The sequence below is a fragment of the Mustela nigripes genome, chromosome 13 (assembly GCF_022355385.1).
Source record: "Mustela nigripes isolate SB6536 chromosome 13, MUSNIG.SB6536, whole genome shotgun sequence".
Lineage (NCBI taxonomy): Eukaryota > Metazoa > Chordata > Mammalia > Carnivora > Mustelidae > Mustela > Mustela nigripes.
In genome coordinates this window covers 106,724,079-106,749,868 of record NC_081569.1, presented here as the reverse complement: position 1 = coordinate 106,749,868, position 25,790 = coordinate 106,724,079, and the positions used below count along the sequence as shown (strand labels likewise).

At 37.7% G+C, this 25,790-nt stretch overlaps 1 protein-coding gene and 1 pseudogene across 2 annotated transcripts in view; one reads left to right on the top strand and one right to left on the bottom strand.

The window, feature by feature from the left end:
• Positions 1-10,473: 10,473 nt before the first annotated feature.
• SLC38A6 (solute carrier family 38 member 6) overlaps positions 10,474-25,790 on the bottom strand; it is a 61,810-nt gene continuing 46,493 nt past the window's right edge. For both annotated transcript variants that reach the window (XM_059373333.1, XM_059373334.1), the window contains exons 9-16: positions 21,916-21,981; positions 21,630-21,683; positions 19,691-19,770; positions 18,929-19,029; positions 13,012-13,136; positions 11,695-11,839; positions 11,490-11,584; positions 10,474-11,305 (exon numbers count right to left, since the gene is read on the bottom strand). In XM_059373333.1, coding sequence (XP_059229316.1) covers positions 11,225-11,305; positions 11,490-11,584; positions 11,695-11,839; positions 13,012-13,136; positions 18,929-19,029; positions 19,691-19,770; positions 21,630-21,683; positions 21,916-21,981 — 747 coding nt within the window. In that variant the 3' untranslated portion in view covers positions 10,474-11,224. The remainder of the gene's footprint in view (positions 11,306-11,489; positions 11,585-11,694; positions 11,840-13,011; positions 13,137-18,928; positions 19,030-19,690; positions 19,771-21,629; positions 21,684-21,915; positions 21,982-25,790) is intronic.
• Positions 22,313-25,019, top strand: LOC132029194 (large ribosomal subunit protein eL15-like; annotated as a pseudogene).

The window sequence follows — 25,790 nt, the reverse complement described above, 5'->3', positions numbered from 1 at the left end:
TGGTATTATTCTTGTTCTGCCCCATGTGGCTCCAGGGAAGGGTTCTGCACGCACAAGCTGGCTCACACAAGGCATTTCTGTGTATCGCTTTTATTGGTTTCAGGAGACAGAGGCAGGCAAATTAAAGCTGAATATTAGACTTTTCTGTTCGTTAAACGCCCTTCAGCCACTTTCACTCACAGGCTCCAGACTCCCACCGCTGGCTCAGCACCCGCGGCCTCTTTCTCTCCACTTTTCCTCAATCCCTAAATCTATGCTCTTTTTATAAAGAGTGCTGTAGCTATTTCTTCAACTTCCTCTTCTCCTGCCAACTCATTCTCATAAGGTCTCAACCTTTTTTTTTTTTTTTTTAAAGATCTTATTTATTTATTTGACATACAGAGATCACAAGTAGGCAGAGAGACAGAGAGAGAGGAGGAAGCAGGCTCCCTGCTAAGCAGAGAGCCCGATGTGGGGCTCGATCCCAGGACCCTGGGATCATGACCTGAGCCAAAGGCAGAGGCTTTAACCCACTGAGCCACCCAGGTGCCCCAGTCTCAACCTTTTTTTAAAAAAATTGAGGTAAAATTCACATAACATAAAACTAACCGTTTTACAGTTCATAGGCATTTAGTAGAGGTTGCATCCCCAATGACTTATCAAGACAGTTTCCTAAATAAAGACATGAAAGATATTTCCTAGTACTAAGAGGAAAAAAAATTTTTTAAAGATTACATATTTTTAAGTGATCTCTATACCCAATGTGGGGCTTGAACCTACAACCCTGAGATCAAGAGTCGCACTCCACTGACTGAGCCATCCTGGTGCCCCCTGAGGAGAAATTTAGAATGCCAGTTGCTTCCCCTCCCTTAAACCTTGATCTTCCATGGATAGAAGTCTTTTGGCATTTGAGGAAAAGATGCATGAAACAGCTGCTTATCCTTTTGGAGAAAGAGATATAATTTGTGGGGGGAACACGGGTGTGAAACATTTAAAATAGATTTGTTCACAGAGGGTAGTATTTATAAAACTAATTTTCAGCTTTATTTACTACTCAATGGAATATCAGCAACTTACTTGCAAATCATTCATCAAACATATATACATTTATATATTTTTATATATTACATATAAACTTGACATTTGTTCCTAGTTGTTTTGGTACCTACATATATATATTTATATATGTAGCAAAACAACTAGGAACAAATGTTAAATTTCAGTAGTGGGTATATGGACATATTATTCCAACTCAGATGTATATTTGAAGTTGCTTATAATATAAAGTTGGGAAAAACTCATGGAGAATAGATTTTTATTTAGATAATTTGTACTAAATGGTATAAAAATGTGTTATCCATGTTTTTAGGATATGAAATTTTAGGCTATGAAGGGTACTGGGCTCAAGTCTGGTGTCAGCCACAGTCCTCACACTGATCATTCAAACTAAACAAACCTTAGAACAGATCCAAAGATTGGCTGAGCTGAGCAAAGATTATACGGAATCTGGAAGAGCGATAGCAATGGCCAGCCTCTCTCCTCAGAATATCAGTCACACCGCCTCCTCTCCCAGGAACAGTTCACATGTAAAGGGCACAACTTTCACATGGTGGTCATTAGAGCCATAAGAAAACTCCCTAAACACACAATGAAATAAGATTTTTAACAAATATTTACTGAGCACCAATTGAGTGAACTTACGGTATTAGGTGTTGTGTACAAGCTAATATTTGCAGGATGTGGCTTCTGTTTTGGGGTTAATCACAATTGAGGGAGAGAAGGTGCTTAAATGTGAAAAGCTAAGTAACACCACAAAATGTAAAGAGTAATTATTACATTGTTGGTGAAAATGTAAGTTAGTAAAACCTTTACTGGAGGACAATTTAGTAATAGGTATACAAATTAGAAATATGTATACCCTTTGACTCAGAATTCCAGTTAAATGGGCAGGAACAAAATACTATGCCACTGTAAATAGAGTTAGGCTGCTTGCCTTCTTATTTTATTTTTGTAAAGTAGGCTCCATATTCAGCATGGAGACCAGCATGGGGCTGTAACACACAACCCTGAGATCAAGACCTGAGCTAAGATCAAGTCCAATGCTTAACTGATTGAGCCATTCAGGTGCCCCTAGGTGGCCTGAAATGTGTTGATACAGAATAATCTCCAAAACAAAAAGTGAAAGGAAAAATAGACAAGTGGGATTACATCAAGCTGAAAAGCTTCTGTGCCAGAAAAGAAACAATCAAGAGACTAAAAAGTCAACTGACAAATGGGAGAAAATATTTGCAAACCATATATCTTATCTGATAAGGAGTTAATATCCAAAATATCTAAGAATTCCTACAACTTAATAACAACAACAAAAATAACCCCAAATAACTCTAATTAAAAATGGGCAAAAGACTTGAATACACATTTCTCCAAAGGCATACAAATGGCCACTGGGCATATGAAAAGATGTTCAATGTCCCTGTTAAGGAAATGCAAATCGACACCATAATGAGGTATCACCTCACATCTGTTATGATGGTCACTATAAAAAAAATCAGAAAATAACAAATGCTAGTGAGAATGTGGAGAAACTGGGACCTTGTGCAGTGTTGGTGGGAATGTAAAATGGTGCAGCCACGGTGGAAAACCATATGGAGGCTCCTCAAAAAATTAAAAACAGAATTTACCATATGATCCAAAAATTCCACTTCTGTGTATTTATCCAAAATAACTGAATGAGGTATTCATACTACCATGTATATTACAGCATTATCCACAAGAGCTAAGAGGTGGAAACAGTCTAAATGGCCACAGCCAGATAAATGGACAAAGAAATTGTGGTATATCTGTACAATGGAGTATTATATAGCCTTAAAAAGGAAAACCTACCATATGCTACAACAGGGATGAAACTTGAAGACATTATGCTAAGTGAAACAGCCAGTTACAAAAGGACAAATACTGCATGATTCCACTAAAGCAGTGAAACAGCCAGTTACAAAAGGACAAATACTGCATGATTCCACTAAAGCAGAAATACTCATATACACAGAAAGTAAAATGATGGTTGCCAGGGCTGGGAGGAGGGGAAAATGAGTTTTTGTTCAATGGATATAGAGTTTCAGTCCTGTAAGATAAAAAAAGTTCTATAGATCTACTGTATGCATAATAATGTGATTATAATTAACAACAGTATTGTACATTTAAAGGTTTATTAAGAGGACAGATTTCCTGCTTTTTTTTTTTTTTTACAACTGAAATTATGTATCTATACATATCTTTAAATATCTCTAAGTAAAAAGAAGTCAAGATGCAGAGGACTGCAAGTTTACCAATGTTGTGTGTGTGTGTGTGTGTGTGTGTGTGTGTGTGTTATAAACAGATAGTTAGCTCAGCTTAGAATATATTTTGCAAAGATACAGAAAGCTGTAAGAGCAGTTGCTTTCAAGGAGGAAAACTGGATGCTTGGGGCAGATACTGAAGGAGGGAATTTTGTAACTTCTGAATTTGTACCAATTACATTTAAGTTTTATCAATAAAAAAATGTAACACAAAGCAATTTATAAAAAAATAAGAAATATATTATAAGGTAATAATGACACACACCAAAAGACTTATCTAAAAAATAAGAGATAAGGTGAAATGGAGAATGAAGTATTTACAAGATGGAATTTGAGCCAGGCCCTGAGAAATGGGAAGTGCTTGGGTAGGCAGAGGAGAGGAGTAAGGACAGGCCAGGTGTGTAAGCAGAAGTCAGTGTGGGGAAGGAAGGAGAAGAGGAGAGGGCAGGGTAATGAAAGGCAAATCAAGTGTTGGTGAGATGGTTTCAGTGTATCACAGAATGTAGGTAAGAGAGAAAAGAATGAAATACAATTTAGTAGATGACACAGGGGAAGGTGGGATTGATGTGGCAGGCAGTGGGGAGCCACAGTAGGCTCTTGATGAAAGCTGAATTCCAAGGAGATCAATGAACACAACAGACAAAATGAACTAAAGGACAGCTGTTAGAAGACTGATGCAGCCATCCAGTGGGTGCCCATTACAATCGTCTGGGAAGATTTAAAAATATGTATTGGGGCCCGAGTTTCAGGCAGAGATTCTGATTTCATTGGTTTGAGGTGGAACCTGAATGTTCTCATTTTTTAACGCTTCCCAAGTGATTCTAAAGAGCAGCATAGGCTGAGAACAGCTGTAATAACCAGGCAAAAAGGGATGAAGGCAAAGGTGCCAGGACTGGCAGAAGACTGGGAGGTTGGGGATAGGATAAAAGCAAATATAGGAGACATTTCCAGGGAAGAACTGATGTGCAACAGACTGGAGGTAATGAATGAAAAGAGATATATGGTCCATTGGATTTATGCAATCACTCAACAAATACTTACTAAGTCACTCCCAAGTACCAGGTACCATTCTAAGCTCTAAGGATATAGTGACGAGAAAGACAAGTCCCAGTTCTTAACAAACCTGTAGTGCAGTGGGCCCCAACAACAGGCGAGCCTGCCAGCAATGGGCTGTGCTAGAAAGCACGACTGTGCGCTGGGGGCTACTCGTCTAAGCCAAATGGTCAGGGAAGACCTTGCTGGGCCAGTGACACTGGGCTGATGCTTGAATGAGGAGGAGCTGGGCCTGCAAATCTCACTGAAGAGAAAGTTCTAACTCGGAAAAACAGTAAGCCTGTGGGAACAAGCTGGGTGTGTTCAAGGCAAAGAACAGCTAGAGAAGAGTCAAAGATATGAGACAGGTAGGGGGAGAGAAGGCGTAGACCAAGCAGAGCCTTGTGGGCCATGACACAGATTCCATTCTCCATGAGATGGAGGCCCTTGGAGGAAATTAAGCAGAGCAATGACATGACCTGGTTTACATTTTTAAACAACTACTTTGGCCGCAGTGTGAAAACGAACTGCAGGTGGTGGGAATGGAAGCAAGAAAACAAGTTGGAAGAAAAGATTAGAACATGTTGAGTTTAGTAACTGTGCAGCACCTAGGCAGAAATATCCCAGGACAACTACTGCCTTGGGAGTCACTTCCAGAAGGACTGAAGAAATGCAGATTAGATGACAATACAGGAATACAGGACGATAACTTTACCCAAAGAAGAGATTAATAACATGGAAGAAACATCTCTAGTGGGGGGCTGCAGGCTCTACAGCTGGTCTTGTCTCACTGAGCATCTTTGTGAATGGGATGAAGAAACATCAGGATCATGAAGGATGTCAAAAAGCAGGAATTGGGGCACCTGGGTGGTTCAGTGGGTTAAAGGCTCTGCCTTTGGCTCAGGTCATGATCCCAGGGTCCTGGGATCGAGCCGCACATTGGGCTCTCTGCTCAGCAGGAAGCCTGCTTCCTCCTCTCTCTCTGTCTCTCTGCCTACTTGTGATCTCTGTATGTCAAATAAATAAATAAAATCTTTAAAAAAAATTTAAAAAGCAGGGAATGATGATGCACTAGAATCAAAACTCCAAAAAGATCTCAACTGCTTGAAGGATGAGCTTAAGTTTAGACAAATTTAACATATATGGATAGATAACAGGTGTGTATGAGTAAGTATATGTATATAAATGTGTGTATATATATGTGTGTATGTGTATATACACACATATGTGTGTATATACACATACACACATATATATGATATATTCCTTCATACTTAAAAAAATTAAAATCAAGTACAAGACCTAGAAATCTGGCAGTTCACTTAAAAGAGAGCTGGAGCTTTTACTGACCACATAGTTTATGAGGCTGAAGCGTCCTAACATTGTGAAAAAGCTGAGGTAAAATCAGATTACGGTGACATTATTGACATTATTACAAAACTATAAAAATTATTTTTCTGGGGAAGAATACATCAGTCATGAAAATAAACTGCATTGATCAGATATTTCTAGAATATTATTTTCTCATCGGACTACTGAAGCAGAGAAGGAAGAAGAGATATGTGATTTTAGGAACAAATAAAACCACCTATATTCAAGTCAATGCTCAATTCAAGCATACTGAAGCTTTCCCCAAACATCATGTCAACTAACTTGAAGAAACAAGGTGCATTTCCCCTGGCTGAGAGAAAACTTAGTCTTCAAACATGAAGGCCTTTAGAGAATTCACAAAATTCAGAAGACTTGTCCAAAATTGGACAAAAAGAGATAGAGCTGGGATTTGGACACAGGTAAATATGACTCCAGAATCATTAAAAAAAAAAAAAAAAAAGAGTCTACCTGTAGGTAAATATATGAAAATATGGATTTTTTTTTTCCTTTGAGTTAAGCAGTCTCATTCATCAAGTCCATCTGAAAAAGGTTCAATGAGAAAATTCCAAGTTTTATCTGAGGTTTTTTCAGGTAAGAAATTCAGGTGTCCTATTTAACCTCACAACTTTAGGACTAGGTACAACTCTAGTGCATACTGTGTGCTCAATAAACATTTGTTCAGTAAATTAGCCAGTCCCTTTGCTTGTGTTGTGCATCAGTCCACTAACTGATAAAAGATAAAACACATATACATTTAAACAAATGAGAAACAATTTTCTGCAAGTCTTTTTTCCCTTATACCATTCCATATAACCATGTCTTTTAATCATCTTTTTTTGCCCCCCTGACAACTCAATTTCCCTCTCCACCCCTTTCCTTTGTCCCACAGGCGAACAGACCTTTCACTTCCACCTGTCCATCTGGCCATCAGCCAAGATGAGTCTTCCTGCTTCTCAAAATTGCTCACCTTGATTGACAGCTTCACAAGCTAGGACAGTGGATCATGAGGACCATAAGAACACAGATCAGACTGTTCACGAAGAGTGAGAAACAGAAAGAATTCTGACTGCAACAAGGAAACCACATCTATAATATCTGTACTTATCCTTCACCAAAATTTTGTTTTCCTATTTTCCCCCCTCTTCATTGTGAGACGACTATAGGTGGATAATGGTAGAAAAATGAATAAATGGTCTGTTTAATTAAAAAAATTTTTCTCAGTACTGTAAAAGATTCTGAGAAGTTCTAAGACCAAAAATTATGACACCCAAAATCTAGGCAGAGTTATTGGCAGGAAACAAGGTCTTTTTTTCATTAGGGCTAATTCTAATATAGCCACGGAGTACTGTCAACATGCCAAGAAGAAAATCAGGTTAAAATCAATTGTTTTGAGTTCTTTTGTTTCTCGCATCTACTCCTCATCTCTCCATACGGTACTGGCAATGTCAGCACTAGAAACTAGAAACTCCACACCCCGCTACCCACAGATTATCTAGTAACCTGATCCTGCAAATACAAAGGACAGGAATGGAGAAGAGAAAAATCCATTTATCTTCAAAAGAGATCTTTCAAATTCATTAACATCTCATGTAATGCTTACCATTTCATTCGTGCTCACAGAACCTTATTCTTAGGCTCCAAAAATGAATCATTTCAGGGTCAAATGCCTATAGCACTTCCAGGAAATGGGGGGAATACACATTTCAAATACAAAATAGTACCAGTGCAAAGGTCATGCGGAAAAGGAATGAATCTTTCCCAACTGATCTCTGTTCACTTCAGAGATCACCCCCCAAACTGTTCTTAAAGGTGGATGCCGTATATGTAGGCAAATACAGAACATGAGATTTTACAAAAGTGAAAAAGTTTCTAGAAGCACATGAAGGCCAATGATTAGCTCGTAATCCATTCAAAGGCATGTGTAAAGTTTATCTGAAAATGGATGGTAAGCTTCTGCTTTTCCACTGGTGAATTTACCAGGATACTAAACTTGTATTTGAAAGGTGTCATGGTAGAAGAAACAGAGGAGCAAATAAAGCCGGAGAGTTTGGGCTGATCTGGTAACTTGCTACCCGCCAAATGCCTATTAGGAATTGCCACAGGGAGGAATCTATGGTAGTTTCTAGACTGCAGCTCTATACCTAGATTGTGCGGCATTTCAATTCTGCTTCTAGATGGAAAGGAAACACACACACACACACACACAATTTCCAGACCTTGGGTGTTTAAAGGGCCCTTCACACAGTAAATCAACCTACTCCTGTCTTGTTTTCTCCGCAGCCAGACTGAAATAATACAGCACCAACAGAGGTGTGAATTACCCCCATTCATCTTAATGGAGTGTTAACTTCAAAGGCTTGTTTTAACCATTTAAATGCTAAGCTCATGAGTAAACATTCTGTTAAAAAAAGGTACAATTTAAACATTCACCCTCAACATATGAAAGTAATTTATATTCTCAGCACTTCGTCTTTTAATTTAGCAAACAAGTCTCCAAGTGTTAGAAAAGTATATATTTTGTGCTTTACTTAGTTTTATTTTAAATAGTTCTTACCTAATAAATTATGAACATTAAGCCCATAATGCAAGGGCCTATATTTCCCAGGAAAAATGCAGCGGAGTACTTAAACAAGGTTTTTTGGTAATCCTGGTGAAGGGGGCACTGCTCTTACCTGCCATCTTATTAGTTTCCTCCAAACTCTTGGGGAGCTGTGACTCCAAATAGGCAACTAGATAAGGCAGAATATTAAAGTGAAATAATAATAATAAAAAAACTCTTCCACAAACAATTTCTCTTGATATTAACTAAGTTTTACGCAGGGTGTTCAATAGGTTACTTGTCCCTTTGCCAAACCTCTCATGATCCTACCCCATGAGCAGGTGACAAATGTATTAACTGATGCCCAGCTGTCATCACACTTAACATTTGCCCCAGGGGGCATCCTTGCATCTGTTGCAGATTTAGGGTTATTTTGGTATTACTGGAATTAGATTTATGTAAGCAGCTGAACACCTATTTGTATTGGGATCTATAATTTCATAAAGAAAAAGAGGGTACAAGAATTAGCTTATCAGATTGATGGGCTCTGGCTGACCTGAAGCCACATGGTAAGCCACGCCTGGCTAAGCTCCTGGGACCAGGCTAAGTGTCCAGTTTCAGGAAGATATTAGTAAAAGAGTACAGTGGGGGCAGAACTGTGGGGAAACACTACAAAGAGTGCACGTGGGGCCAGTTCCCCTGTGGATGAAGGCTGGAGCAAGATTCTAAACATATTAGCTCTGCAAGATGGAAGATGAAGAAATTCCACATCGCTGATTGAAAGCAAATTTGTTTTACTGGTCCAGATGAGGCTCTCTTAAAAGAGCCTGTCTTGGTCTGCACCTAATTTATACAAGGTCATTTAATCTTCTCAACACAACCCTGTATAATTGGTATTAACTCTATTTAATACGTATGTGAAAGTGGAGGCTTAGAGAGGTTAAGTACTTTGCCAAAACTCATTGAGATTTGAATCTAAGTCTTTGTAACCCCCCAAACCTGGACTTTTCCCATTATATTACGCTGATCCCAAGTTGCCAAAGAATTATCTTAACTCAAAAGAGAAGGTCAGTTGTCAATTTTTCAGCTCATTTCTTCAGTGGGAAGCAAGGGGGCACCTGCAAAAGTGGGTATTTCCATACATGCAAATTGTACTTTGCATGCAATTCCCTACTTTACATGTACACAGGGGTAGAATTACATTTTTACTGATACACCCTGGCTTTGGTAGGCTGCTAACAAGGTGCCCTTTACATAGAACACTCACGGGGAGGAGAGATCTAGCTTCTGGTTTCCAACCAGAAAAAAAGGCCACATCAATGGGAAACAATGATTTATAACCTCCACAGAAAATATGATATAAATCATCACTATCTGTCTCTGTTTGCCAAGTAGAAAGTCACATGTTTTCGTGACGAATGAGAAAGCTCAGAGAAGTTCCAAATCCACAGCCAATCATCACAGCTCTATCTCACAATGAACAAGAGGAAAATCACAAAAGTTTCTTAGAGAAGATTTGGAGGCAGGGCAAAATACCAAATGATATAATCCCACAGTTTTGTTATTAGTGATTAATGCTGACAACATTACGCACAGCTAACATTCAATTTTGTATATAAGCTCAATATGCTGATTTCTTAAAAAACAAACAAACAAATGAAAGACTGACCCAGTATATTTAATAACATTAAAAACTTCTGCTCTGCCATAAACACTGTTGAGAGAATGGAAAAGACAACCCGCAGACTGGGAGATAGTCTTTGCAAAACACATTATCTGCTAAAGGACTGGTATCTGAAATACACAAAGAATGCATAAAACTCAATAATGAGAAAACAATCCAATTTAAAAAATGGATGAAAGAACTGAACCTCACCAAAGAAAATATACAGATGGCAAATAAGCATATGAAAAGACTCCCAACATCATATGTCATTAGGGAAATGCAAATTGAAACAACAATGAGATACAACTATACAGCCATTAGAATGGCAAAATTCCAAACCACTGACAACACCAAATGCGGGCGAGGATATGGAACAGGAACTTTCATTCATTGCTGTCAGGAATGTAATATATTACAGGCAGTTTGGAAGGCAGTTTGGCAGTTTCTTATAAGACTAAACATATTCTTACCATTTGATGCAGCATTGTGCTCTTTGGTACTGACCCAAATGAGCTGAAATTTACATTCACGCAAAAACCTGCACACACATATTGATAGCAGCTTTATTCAGAACTTTGAAAGCAACCAAGAGGTCCTTCAACAGGTGAATGAGAAAACAAACTGGCACATCTATAAAATGGAGTATTTTCCAATGATAAAAAGAAACGAGTTATATGAAAATGCATGGAGGAAACTTAACTGCATTTTGTTAAGAGAAAGAAGCCAGCCTGAAAGGTTAGATAATAATTCCAACTATATGACACTCTAGAAAAGGCTCACAGCGAAAGGCTCATAGTTTCTATGAAGTCACTCAAGAGATCAGTGATTGCTGATACCTGCATCAATAGTGAACTCTAAGGTAAGCTATGTACTTTAGTTAATAATACTGCATCAATATTGGCTCCTCAAGTGTAACAAATGTATCAGAGAAAGGCAAGATGTCAATAATAGAGGAAACTATGGGTGTACTGGTGGCGAGGGGATATAGAAGAACTCTGTACATTCTGTTCAATAGTTCTGCAAACATTCAATCTACCCTAAAAAACAAAATCTATTAATTTAAAAAAAAACCCAAAGATTGACTTAGTATACTGAAGAACATTTTGTATTTCTTATTTTAATTAAAACTGTTATAAACCAACTTTCCCCTACATATTCCCACTTTGTTCTGCTTTTCTGATAATAATGTTTATAAAAATGTTTACCCATATAAAAAGGATTTATCCAAGGGGTCTTCCAGAATTATTCCTTTTTTGCATACAGAGGTAAATTATTCCTCATAAGAAGAGGAAAATATTTCTTTCATTTATTAATCCAATTAAAAATGATTAGTGCTAAACTAAAATTCCCAACCAAAATTCCAAAGATGAGCAAAACAAAAGCCTGTGGAAATAAAAAGATAAAGAACAATTAAGAGTATTTTAAACCTCTACCTTCTCCAATAAAGTATATTGCAGTTCAAAATATATTAACTTCCTTAATGTAAATAAAGTAGTCAGTTATAAAATGATGAATTATTTCTCAAAATAGAATTCTTAAAAAAATAAATAAATAAAAGCTAACCTACCCCAAGCTTTTTCCTTGAGAGAAAATCCTCTCTGCTAAGTTTAAGATAAAATAGTCCTGGGAATACAAAAATCAGACATGTTGATGTACTGGAACCTTTGAACAGGAGGAAAAAATAAAATAAGTTATTGCCAGATTCAGATGTGAGGCTGGATGACAATATTATCCAGTCTGTTCCATGGGATTTTTTGAAATAGAAAACTTACCAACTATACCAAATACATTCTTAATGTCAGGAACATATAATGCAAGCAAAACAATGATAATATTGAGTGCTAGAGTGATCAAAGAATGGCGAATCCATGAGAATGGAAAGTTGGAGAAAAATATCATCATTAAAGCTTTCCGTGCCTGTATAACAGAAAAAGAAACAGATTTAAGCAAAGAAAAAGTGTCAGAGCCAAAATACTTGCTTAGGGAAACACCGGTATAGTACAGTAATCGTGACATTCTTGTTCCCTGCACCACTTAGATTTTAAAAATATAACATAAACTATTATTATAAAGTATTTATGACACATGAACTAAGAAATATAACTGTGTGTGCTTCATAAAAAATATTTTAATTCTTGAAGAAATGTTCATATTCAATTTCTCTAAGTTGCATACTTTTCAAATGACCAACAACAACATTATGTGATGAAATCTCAGAGAATCATTTTCATTAAATTCACACAGAGAAGAACAAAAGGTTAAAATAGAAAAAGAAATCATGCTATGGGAAAGAAACACCATTTATTATTTTATTTTATATTATCTGTTTTATAGCATATAAATATAAAAACTAGTTCATACTCCCCATTGCCAAAGTGGTCAGCTGACAGTCTCGCATCACACCAATGTTCATTCGCCACCCCAACCCCCACTGAGGCACGCCTGGCAGAGCAGTCCATACAGGTAGTGGGCCAAAGATCTCGAGGGCCCAGTTATTAGGGAGCTCAGTGTTTAGGGGTTCGAGACATTCATGCAGCACCATTCATACCTAAAGCCTCTGTTTCCATTTTCTCAGAAATTCTTAAGATTCTTACATATGGCAACTAAATGCAGAAGGAAGATCTGTTCTGCCCCTTCATTATAATTCTCGAGTAAATAAAATATTTTGACTAAGATTAAATTAAAATGTATATGTGAAAACAAATCTACAATAAACCAGAAGGAGCTTATTTTTGCTGACTTGACTTTTGCCTCTTCATGCACATTCTTTTGAAAACAGAATACAGAATTAAAGAGGGGGGAAAACCTGAAACTTTAGAAGAACCATAGTCTCTAAATTGGAAACAATGCTGTGGGAGAGCGTAAATCTAAACTAAATCTCAAAAAGCACAAATCAGCTTAGTGGTTCACTGTTACTTCTGTGCTTTCATGGGGCCATATGCAAGTATGAGGTCTTTGATCAATTACTTGACAAATGAATAAGATACACAAGAGCTAGATGTGATTCAAACACTCTAGTCTGCAAAGAATTAGTGTTGCCATATTAGAGAGCTGCTACATTAAGCAACAAGCCCTTTAAGGATACTTACAGGGAAGTGGATTAGAGGGACTGTCAAAAGCACAGCAAATAGTATGCATAACTTCACAGTCATGACAACAACATCATGGGGCAAGTATGTGCTATAACTTTGCAGTAATTCTGACGCCACTTTGTCTGTAAAATAAAAAAATAATAAAGACCACATTATAAACCACTAAGACGTCAATTTCAGCAAAATTATTTTTCTTGCACAAACAGATCTTAACAAATGTTGGATTCCCAGTACCAAATCCATCTCTGGCCTTTCTCCTATCCTATTTGAAACACAGAGACATAAGTTAAATATCTTCTTGAAAATTACAATCTTTTCTTTCAGTTAAACTAGAAACCAGCATAGGTAGGACCTCTAAAATTATGACGATGAACATATATTTATCTCTTTAGAGATAAAGAGATAAATATCTCTTTAGAACTCTTCCATTATCTGAAGGTTTTGAACATTTAAGTTTGTCTTGTAAGGTGCTTTCACATGTATTACTGAAAGTGTATGATGTGTTCCCTTCCGATAACAATAAGACAGATAGCTAGGCTAAGAAATATTCACTGACTGTCCAAGATACACCACACAAAGGGGAAGAGCTCTCAGAGCTAGACGCCCCACTTTTTTTTTTTTTTTTTTTTTTTGGCACAAAAGTCAATACGTTTTCCTCAATACCGCAATGTTTTCTAGAATCTACATTTCTGTGCATGCTGCTGCTCCACCAACATTTCATCTGTAGATTCCTCTTCCCTAAGAAAATGTAGTTGTAGGGGCACCTGGGTGGCTCAGTGGGTTAAAGCCTCTGCTTTCAGCTCAGGTCGTGATCCCAGGGTCCTGGGATCAAGCCCAGCATCTGGCTCTCTGCTCAGCAGGGAGCCTGCTTCCACCTCTCTCTCTGCCTACTTGTGATCTCTGCCTGTCAAGTACATAAATAAAATCTTAACAAAAAAAAGAAAAGAAAACGTAGTTGTAGGGAAACGGCTTACTCGGCGAGCCAGTGTGGTAGTCAGGGAGAGAGTGTGTACACGCTGACCGTGCTTTCCTCTGTGCTGTTCCTCCAGTTTCACAATGTGTTCTGCACCCCCAGGTAGACAAGGGGCATGAAGAGTGAGCACTCTCAAGACCACTCCATATCCTACCTTGCAGGGAAAGATCAGTTTGTACTTAAAATGGAATGGTGCTTTTAAAATTTGAGAGTAATAGATATCAGAAAAGATGTTCTGGAGGAAATAAAAAACAAGGATCTAAAATATAACATTACAATAAGATGGACACACCCATAGAATAGAAAATGGATAAACACAGATGTACACATAAGCGGCAGTAGGCATTCTAAACAAAGAGCTACGGTGATTCTGAATCGGGAAAGGTAACAGTGACTTGGGGATGAGCAAGGAGGCAATCCCAGGAGGCTTGGGGAGAATCTTCATGATTTAGAGAATGGCAGGAAGGCAGAGGGCCCTGAATTCTGGGACTACACAAATTAATGTTCAAATTCCTCTACTTGCTATCACCTTAACTTCTCTGAGTATCTTGGTACTCAGTACATCTGTAAAATGGGGAAAATAATATTTTGACCTGTGGATTATTGAGAGCAGTAAATGAGATAATGTATGTGTGGGGACAGAGATTTTGTTTCAGAGCAAGAAGAGCACAGACAGAAGCCCTAATGTAGCAAAGAGAATACGTAGCTGAGAAAATGAGTACCCAATGCTACTACAAAGGCTGAAGCAGGACGTGCTGTAGAGCAGACAGTAGTGGGTGATAATGTCCAGAAAAGGCATTTAAGACCCAGAAGCAGAGCTCTTCATAGGTAAAACCTATGAAGTGGGCCACAGAGATGCAATGACTTATAAAGACTGGTGTATTATGATCTGAACTAAGCATGAAGAAAAAGATACCCAAAACAGAAATAACAGTTAGGAGGATACTGTCATAATCACTGGGAGGTAAGGAGAAACTGAACTAGACCAGTGATAAAGAAAATGGGAGAGAAATGAATTGTCTAACATATCAATGAACTCATGATGTGAGACTAGTGGACTAAGAGATTAAGAAAAACCGAGAAAGCTGGGTTCTTGTTTCCAAATCTGAGATATTTGTGAGCCTTTGAAAAAACACGGTAAACTTTTATTTCCACTTTCTGAGTCATGAAAATGAGCTATTAACACAGATTGCTTAACAATTTTGTAGACTTTTAAAACGGTCTGATTATGATGTAACATTTGGGCATTGGCATGGTTCCCCAGAGGAACACTTCTTCTCCCTCAACTTATAATACCTTAACATCCATAAAGAGCCAGTATTATTAATCTAGATACGTATAGGCCCCTGTAGTCTGACAAAATTGAGATATTAACCAAGCCCTGGGAGCACGGGATAAAAGGATCCCAAGCAGCTTCAGAAGCCTGAAGAACTAGATTTATTATAAATTCAAACTATCTGTTACATATCCACTTTCTACTTTCCCAGGTCTGAGACAGTCAATTCTGTGTTCTTAGCTGAGCCTTAACATATGTAAGGGATAGAGTACAACACACTTCCCTGAATTCAGATAAATCCCTATAAATCTCAGTAAGGATCTGACGGTGATCTCTTCAAGTTATGTATGCCATTAAGTCAGGAGGCTGTCCTGTGTAAGACACATTGTCAAATCATATGAAGTTCATAAAGATTACCAGAGAGTAGCAGAAAGATCACTGGATTCGTATTCAGGAGACATGCTACTAAGTGTATGACTGACAGGTCACTTCACTTCTTTGGGCTTCAGCTGCTCATTTACGAAATGAGTTGGAAGGCCTCAACTTATGACTACTAGCCCTTTTGATAATTGTTCAATCAACATTTTTTTTCCATAAGACTGATGGCTACTGTTATCTCGATAGAAATATACCATAAAAGATGCTCCTCAAATATAATTAACCCCCTACAAGCTAATGTAAACAGCAAAATCAGTATCTGAATCCTATAAAACTTTTTTTTGAAGATTTTATTTATTTATTTATTTGAGAGAGAGAGAGAGAGAGCAAGCATGCAAGAGAGCACAAGCAGGGGGAGCAGCAGAGGAAGAGGGAGAAGCAGGCTCCCTGCTCAGCAGCCTGCTGACCAGGGAGCCTGATGTGGAACTCATTCCCAGGATTCTGAGATCATGACCTGAGCTGAAAGCAGACGTTTAACTGACTGAGCCACCCAGGCACCCTAGCTGAATCTTTGTGTGTCTCTGGAGGAGAATTACTTTTATATCATTCTTTTTAATCTATCTATCACCTACCTATGTGTTCACGTAACAACACGTGGGCAGGTATACAGACAGGCAGGTAGGTATGTAGGTAGGCAGGTAGGTAGGCAGATAAAGATACACAGATATGCCTGCAGCTTAAGTGAGCCAGGTTCTTCCAAAAGCTCACTAACCAAAACTTGTTATGAAATGAAAGAATGATGAAGGGATGAAGGAAATCTAGGTTCTACAGTGTAATTCCCTATGAGGCAAAATGGTAACAAAAGCACTGACTCTGGAGAAAGGTCAGAACTGGATTCAAATCGCAGCTCGTTATTCATTAGCTGCAGGTATCTGGCCAGCCGAACCACTCACCCTATGTGAACCTCTAAGGGTTCAATTAAGCAATGTATACAATATCCTGGGCACTCACGGAATAAATTTTAGCTCAATAGATGTATTAGTGGCTATCCTTTCTCTACTTTCCCTTCAGTCTAAGCTTTCTTACAATTTAGTACAGCAACTCATGGTCATTCACATAACTATTCCTCAGGAATCCTGGAGAATGGCAGGCCATTTGTGGTTTCTTCCAGAAAGCTATTTATCCATGAGGAGGAGGAGGTCTATTTTTTGGATTTTTTTCTCAATGTCAAAGATCTCTAAATAGAAAAGTATTTGTGCCAGGTGACAGTTTTACCTTAGAAAAATATACAGCTATTCTGTTATATTAAGTTTCTGCTGAGCCCCAACAAGGAACCTGCTACAGTATCCTACTGACATAGAAAAGTACTACTGAGCTCAAGTCTGTGCAAAAGTTTAAAAATCCAACAACCAAAACTAGAGCTTATGTAGTTCAAGAATCCTGTTTCATCAGCAATGATCAAAAAAGCTTAACCATCTGCCTTAAATTTCTTTGTAGTTTATCCAGCAGGGTACCATAGTCATGCTGAAAATAAAGCTTTTCCTGATGGTGTACACAGAGCTTTACTATACTCCTCTTATCTACATGAGTATAAAAAGCAAGAGCAGATTTAAATTAATGAATAGCCTTTATTACCGTTAAAATAGCACAGATAATAAGAAAGGGACTACACAGCAATTACAATTTTCTCATATGCTGAGAACTCCAAGACCATATTTAAACACAGTACTGGAGACTTACCATATTTAACTTAAATTCCATTAAAGATAGTGAGAAGTAAAGGTCTGAAAAACTCAACACCTGAAGTTATAAAATAACTACAATACTAATGATAATAATAGTAGTAACCACCAGTAGTAGCTCTTCTTTGTGGAAGGCTGCTATGTGCCAGATATTATATCAGGCATGTTTAACTCATTTCCTCCTCAATACAACTCTACATAATTATCCCTGTCACAGATTAGGAGATGAAGAGATTACAAGGTGACCTTCCTGTTCAAGGTCACATTAGCTATTTAGAGCAGACTAGTTTTCCGTACCACATTTGTTGGATTTCAAAATCATACTCTTTCCAATGGGATTAGGAAAGGTAGCTGGTTTAGTAAAGGTAGCTGTGGAAGTAAACATTGTCCAAAAACTTGTCAGACTTGGAAAAACTCTGGGAGAGAAGGAAAGTGCCATTAGAAGTAATCATGGCTGTTTAACACCTGCAGCACAGGCACAAGGGTATCAACCATGAAATTAATCAGTCATAACAGCTAAATATCACCAGAGCTATAATAGCCATTTACTTGGAGAGTTGTTATAAAAGCACTCAGAAGCTGAAAAATGTAATAAAAATTGACAAACTGTGTGCAATTTGTTATAAGGGCTTTGTTTGCAAATTAAATATGTTTGCAAATTAAAGAGCCTACAACATTTTCCTTGTTCTAGACTTCTAAGTTTTACTTTTTCTTAAGGTTCTTCTTGGACAGGGAAAAAAACACATACCAAGCAGGCAATTTTCCAAAAATAAATAAAAATTTACTTTTATTGTAAGAATTTAAAAAAATCCTTTACAGAATTTATGGGAAAAGATCATGGTGCATCATGGAATGCACATTGTCAAATTGTGTGAAGCAAGTCTGAAGGCATACGACCATAACCTAAGCATATAACCATAACCAAGTGTAAACCCTTTCCTTTCTTAACTTGTTCTTCTGAAATTAAGATGATTGATTCTCCCTACCTCCCAAACTGAACTGCAGTGTAACATATTGAATTCTCAAATTAAAAAATAAAATCATTATTGCACATTTTTTTCTTGTGGAAAGACAACAATATCCCTAAGCTTACTTAGGTGTTTAAGAAAATTTTCATATGACATTATTAATCATTTTTTTAAAGATTTTATTTATTTATTTGACAGAGAGAGACACAGCGAGAGAGGTAACACAAGCAGGGAGCGGCAGAGAGAGAGGGAGAAGTAGGCTTCCTGCCGAGCATGCAGCCCCATGCGGGGCTTGATCCCAGGATCCTGGGATTGTGACCTGAGCTGAAAGCAGACACTTAACGAATGAGTCATCCAGGCGCCCCTGAAGTTATTAATCTTGAACTTGATCCACATGTATTAAAAGGAAGAAAATCAGTTTTTTTAAAGCCCATAAAGCTACTACAGTACTGCACTGAATTTTAGCAGCCTAAACAATTAACTTATTAATGAAAGGCAGAAACAAAGTCTATATTCAGGTGTGACATCAACTATAGAATGATTTCTTTTGTCATTGGTAATTAAATAATATACTTACCATAAAAAGTGAGGTACCCAAAGAGTGCAGATACAAAATAAATGAGAAAACTTAAAACAATTGCTGTATGGGTTACATTTTGCATTCTTTTCTTTGAAGGGCTAAAAGACAAAAATGGCAAAAGTAGAAACTATGATCTGAATTATATCTAAAGAAACAAATATCTCCCAAGCTAGTTGTCAAGAGGATTCCTTAATTGCTCAAGACCTACTTTATTAATAACTATATATCAGAATTTCTGATTTGAAATTACTGCGCAAAGATTATGCTTCCAGGAAACATTCTCAAGTTGGATGGAAATAACTCTCAATTGTTTTTATTTTTTTTTGTGTCTGTAGATATTTATTTTTTTTCCAACTTCAGGTTATCTTTATTAATAATATTAATAGGGATCACATTAAATTTATATATTAACTCGGAGAGAATTTGCATATTTAGCATATTGAGTTGTTCTTTTTTTACTTTTTTTTTTTTTTTAATTATGTTCAATAAGCCAGCATATCATCTGTTTTGTTTTAAACTAACACTTAGGGGCACCTGGCTGGCTCGGTTTGTAGGGCATGTTTTGGAGTTGTGAGTTCAAGCCCCACACTGGGTGCAGAATTTACTTAAAGACAAAATCTTCAAAACAAATAAATAAACTAACACTTAGAATCCAGTGATAGGAAAGAATGATTCATAAAGGAGTATGTCATTTGATCTGAAAGACTAAGTAAAAAGAAGTTCTTAATATACTTAAAATATTTCAGGATCCTATGGTACCTTTGAAGTTCACAGTATATTGGCAATATGGAGGTATGGCAGAGAAATGAAAAAGCCATGGTAGGTATGGCATAAACACTCTGGAAAAGAATTTAAAAAGATGAAATTATTAAATGCTGTTCTAGTGAAGCCACTACTTCAATTGATAATAAACTCAGGTCCAAAAAAAAAAAAAAATCAATTTGGTCAAATTTATTTTAGCTTGCACAAATCATCTCTTTATAAAATAAGGTGTTTGGGGGCGCCTGGGTGGCTCGGTGGGTTAAGCCGCTGCCTTCGGCTCAGGTCATGATCTCAGGGTCCTGGGATCGAGTCCCACATCGGGCTCTCTGCTCGGCAGGGAGCCTGCTTCCTTCTCTCTCTCTCTCTGCCTGCCTCTCAGTGTACTTGTAATTTCTCTCTGTCAAATAAATAAATAAAATCTTTAAAAAAAAAAATAAAATAAAATAAGGTGTTTTGTTTTGTTTTTAAAGAGAGAGACACAAGTATGGTCACCAACAAATGTTTTGCTTGATTGTTTAGACCTCCTGTCCTAGCCACAGTATTTCTTGGCTGGCTTCTATAGCATGTTCATGGTACCACCCACCGAATCTAAGGGAATACTGAAAATACTAATCACATCTTAGCATTTTTAACTAGGATCTGTTTCAATGGGAATGAATATGATAAATTCTAGACTGACAAATTCTTAAAGATCCACTGAAATGCACAAACATAAGTGTTTTCTTAATTAAAATACTTAAGAGCCAGAGGAAGTTATAAAGCAAACAAAAATTATCGTCTAAGTGAAAATACTGTCTTTATATAATGAATGGTGATGATTTACTTTCTCTTTTTTACCATAAAAAGATTTCCCTCTAACAACTTGAGGCTCTTTGACAAAGACTCCAGATGAGTGAAGACCTGTCTTGAAATATAATGCCTCCTAAAATATCGGAAGGGAGCTGCAAAGGAAAGCTATCGCATTTCCTGAGGCTGGATTAGGGGAATGAGAATTTAATTCACAATTTCTTTTAAATATATTGCTCAATGTCCTGGCTTGTCAATTACTCTACAGAGATCTTTAAGGCAGATAGCCTTTACCGTGTAAAGGACGTAGTAATCTCCCTTACGGAGCCGGAGAGACATTTCTTATTGAAAAACTGGGGATAAAAAGGAAAATTCTTCATGGAGGACGTAGCACACTAACCTGCTACACTAACTGAGTTGTGCCGGAGTGGAGGGGATTCTAGTATCTGGGACTTAGATTTCAACAGAAGCAAAAAATGTAGAAGTTTCAGAAGAAACTGGTGGCAACGGGAAGACTTTGGGCTCTTCTGGAATAGTAAAGTAGACATCCATCCATATCACAGCTCCTGTCTCCTCTGCCAGTGCTCAGGGGCTCTTACAGACACTTCCAGGATCCTGGTTCCCAGAGATGGCAAGGAGACTTGGTCTTCTAGTCTCTACTCCAAGCATCATAAATTTCAACTTTGGAATGTCAGCCAGAAGATACATTGGCAACACTCACTTGCTGATCCAATGATGAGGCTGTTTAGCTACAGACCGAGGTTCTACTCACTGGGGAGGAGTTTTTGATATAATTGGCTATTTAGCTTTACAAGTCCAGAGGGCAACAGGAAGTCTGTATCCACAGAGGACCTTATTGGCCAGACCAGACATTTGGTAAATCTGTTCTTTTAGGCAGTGGCCCATTTAAAACAAGCTCCATTTAAAGGCATGCCAAAAAAAAAAAAAAAAAAAAAAAAAGGTGGCTGTTTCATAATGGGCCACCCTGTGTTAAATAATATTATTCTTCTGGTAGGCAACCCTATACTTAACACTTTCATGAAAATTAATTAGTTACAGGTACAAAGACCTAAGAGACCCTGTTATACAAATCTCTTAAAACTTGAAATGTGAAAAATCAACCAAAAGTATCTGTTAATAACTTACACACCTCTTTGGAGAAATGAAAGAGCCTTGGTTTACAATCATCTGTAGCATTTGAAATCTGTTTAAGAGAATTGAGGGGAAAAAGAGAAACCAGCAGTCATTAAAAGTCAGAATACATCAACAAAAATGATGTATTTATTATTAGTAGGCTTTCAAATAAAAATATTTCAAAAGAAAGTTCCAAATTGCAATATAGTCATTACTTTTTCATTAATTAGGAAAAAATTCATTATTAGTCTGATTCCTTTTTTAGCTTAAAAAAAAGGAAGAAACAAAATATAAACTATTACCTGGAAATATTGCTCTACATAATTTAATGGCAGAGGACAAGGAATGGACCACTTTTTAATTATTACCTGTAAAAATAAATAGAATCCACACTCAAGATTATTTCTTGTAAAATTCATGACAAGAAATTGATTTCAAACAGGTCAGCATTATTTTGATTAAACTAATACCATATCAAATAATAGCTATTTGATAGCTAAAGATTCTTTGCTCATATTGTTTTTTTCCAGTTAGAATGGGTCATCCTTTAACATGGTTACCTATCTTGAGGGGAGAGGGGATGCTGTATATCTGTCTAGCGGGGTTCTCCCCCATTAAAGATGGAGAGTCTTCTCATGTCAACTTTCAAAACCCCAAAAGCATCAAGGCATTAAAAAAAAGTACACTCAAAGTGGGAACATGATGTTTTTAGTGACAATGGTATATATACTATGGCTATTTGTGGACCTGGCACCAGTAGCAGATAGAGAAAAATTAACAGCAGTTTGGGAAATGGCCACAAGCAGAAAGAAGTAGGGAACTCATGCAAAGCAGGAATTTAGGGATTTCTGATGAAGAAGTTCTGCACTGCTGACTTTTTTAAGACTTGTATTACTTTTAACAAATGTAGATAAAGCAGGCTAAGAAAAGTGCACATAGCTAGCAAGCTCTAGCTGTTAAAAAGAAATCTTTAAAAAATTCAAAGAAATCCAGAGGGATGAAAATCTCTCGGGATTTTACTCTGGATTGTGGTACCACCCTCCTCGACCTACACTTGTGGTTGTGTGGACATTACCACTGTTGCAGTAGTTTCAGGGCACGTAATTACTCTGCAAATATTTGCTCCAGGCTGGAACCCAGCATCCACAGGGGCAAGGGAGAATAAAGGAAGCATTTGTCCTTAGCAGGAGACCAATAAGTAAATACTAGTCCTATTGCTCTTTGGTATTTATCTAGTTTTTGATTTTAACTAATTCAAACAAAATTTTATATACTGATAAAACAAATCTAAGAAAAACATACACTTCTATAGTTAAGTTAATGAGTGAGCTAAAGAATTACTCTTTATTAAAACCCTCACCAACTAAAAAGAAAAGGAAATAAAAGGATAAACTGAGCAAGTTGCTTGGATATTTCTAGGTAGGTTTTCAATATGAAATAAAACTAAATGGTCAACTTACCAAGACGGGGAAAAAAATCAAAAGCGATAATTTCAAATCTGTTTTCTGATATGTTTTCAAAAAAGTATGAGGAGGGGGCAAGACAGAAGCTAGAGCAGCAGTGTGGTTCCTGGTCTCTCTCTCAGTGCTACTTCAAATTCAGTGTTGCACATCTCCCCCTTAGTAGCAGTGGTGTGGAGGTGGCAGCAACCATGTACTGAGCACCTATGTACCAAGGACTTTGACAAGGTCGGAATGTGAGTGAGCTCATTTATTTTATTAGCTATTATTATTACTTGGCTTGGCAATCAAAATATTTCAAAACATGCTCCAAAATACAATATAATGATTCTTTCATTCATTTTTTAATAAATTTCTAATTAATGAAAAGGTCATTAGCAGTTTGGTATTATATTAACATAAAATTCAGTTACCATAGCTAATTTCCCTGCAGACTCCTATCCCAAGCCCAAGCCTGCCCAGTGGGATGGTGAGATCTGCTGTTCTATAAAGTACAGTACAGAATGGGAATAGAAAGACACCCAACAACAAAGTATGATGGGGAGGGCTTGCTCAGGTTGTAGATAGAACATGGTAAGAAGAGAACTCCAGGGGTTAGAAAGGCAGAGGGAAAAATAATTCACTGGCATCAAAGGCCCTTCTTTCTCTCTAAGTTCTTCTCATCTTTCGAGGTGCAGCTCAAGTTTAATTTCCTTCTCTCCGTCAACTGCTATGACTCTTATTCTGAAGCAAGTAAAGCAATAATTAATTATGTATTATCGACATGGTTCTCTGTTGTTTTCCAATCAATTTTTCTCATCTCTCCTATGAGACTGACAGATCCCTAAGAGCAGTGACCACCAGTCTATCTGAAGCACTGATCATGCCTCACTCAGTGCTCAGAACAAGCAAGGATTCTGACTATGAACCATCCACAAAGTTTTCTATTTTGATTACTGGCTCATTAAAATATTACTTAAAATACTAATCTGCATTCAAGACAGAACTTTTGGAAAGAATGGCAATCCATTTGTTTTCTAAAATGGACTGAAAAAGGTTAAGTCCATCTGGTTACTGTCATTCTGAGTCACTGCTAAAATAAAATGGATTTTAAAAATTTTAGATATTTCAGAGGGGGCAAAATTTTATTTTAAAATTTTTAGACAAAATAAAGATCTGGGACAACAGATAAGACTAGGTTTGGGGGCACCTGAGTGGCTCAGTTGGTTGAGCTTCAGACTCTTGATCTCAGCTCAGGTCCTGATCTCAGGGTCATGAGTTTGAGTCCTATGTTGGGCTCCACACTAGACCTGGAGACTGCTTTAAAAAAAAAATTTTTTTTTTAAAGACTTAAGTTTTGCATTCCATCTGGTAGCAGGCATCTGCTCCAAGGTCAGCCAAGATGGGCGTTTAAAGTACATCCAGGAGCTATGGAGGAAGAAGCAGTCTGGTGTAATGCACTTTCTTCTCAGGGTGCACTGCTGGCAGTACCCACAGCTCTGTAGGGCACCCCCCCACGCCGCAAATTCCCCACCAAAGCCAGCTGATAAAGCACATGGACTGGGGCCCAAGGCCAAGCAAGGTTATGTAATATATCAGATTCACCATAGTGGCCCCAAACGCCATTCCTAACAGTGAGACCTCGAGCAAGCCCGTCCCATCATGGTGCTAACCAGCTAAGGTTTCCCAGAAGCCTTCAGTGGGCTGCAGAGGAGCCAACTGGATGCCACTGTGGGTCTCTGAGAGTCCTGAATTCTTACTGGGTTGGCAAAGATTCCAGGTACAAATTCTTCGAGGTTATCCTCATTGATCCATTCCATAAAGCCATGAGAAGAAATCCTGACACCAAATCAGCCCACAAGCACCGGATGACACAAGGGCTGACATCTGCAGGCCACCAGAGCCGTGAGAAAGGGTCATGGGTTCCAGCACCCCATGAATGGTTCTTGCCTCAAGGCATGGGGTAGACACAATACTCTCTGCTAATATAAGGAATGTTTGTAAAATCCTTACCTGATCAACAATTTAGCTCAGTCATGGCTGCTTTAAAGTGTTCTTTGTCAAAATGAGTTCTCTGTAGATTGTTTCATGAATGCATTGTCAAATTATGAAAGTTAAAGTGCAATAATGTTTGAAGACTGTAAGTGATGGTGTGTCTTGTTCCTAATAAGATAAACGCTTTTGTCTTTGCTTTATGTCATTAGGGAGTTTATATGCCAGTGTTTAAAATGCTGTTCAGGGGGCACGTGGGTGGCTCAGTGGGTTAAGCCTCTGCCTTTGGCCCAGGTCATGATCCCAGGGTCCTGGGACCGAGCCCCTCATCGGGCTCTCTGCTCGGCAGAGAGCCTGCTTCCCCCTCTCTCTCTGCCTGCCTCTCTGCCTACTTGTGATCTCTCTCTCTCCGTCAAATAAATAAATAAAATCTTAAAAAAAATAAATAAAATGCTGTTCGGTATAATAGGTGTAAAATAAATTCCATAAAAGTGGATGGCAGAAGCTAGCCACATCATTTATGGGCACATGTAATGAAACCTACAGCTTCACTGGGGTGATATAATATTCTGCTGGTTTACTCTCAAATGGTTGTTTTTAGGGGTTTGGTAAGAACAAGCTTTTTAAATTGGATTTTGCTTGGAAATGTGAAGAAAATCCAAATCCCTTATCATGATCATATGCAGAATAATAAAGTTAACTAGGGCCCACATTTTTAGGTTTAATCCAATATTCCACTTAAGTAA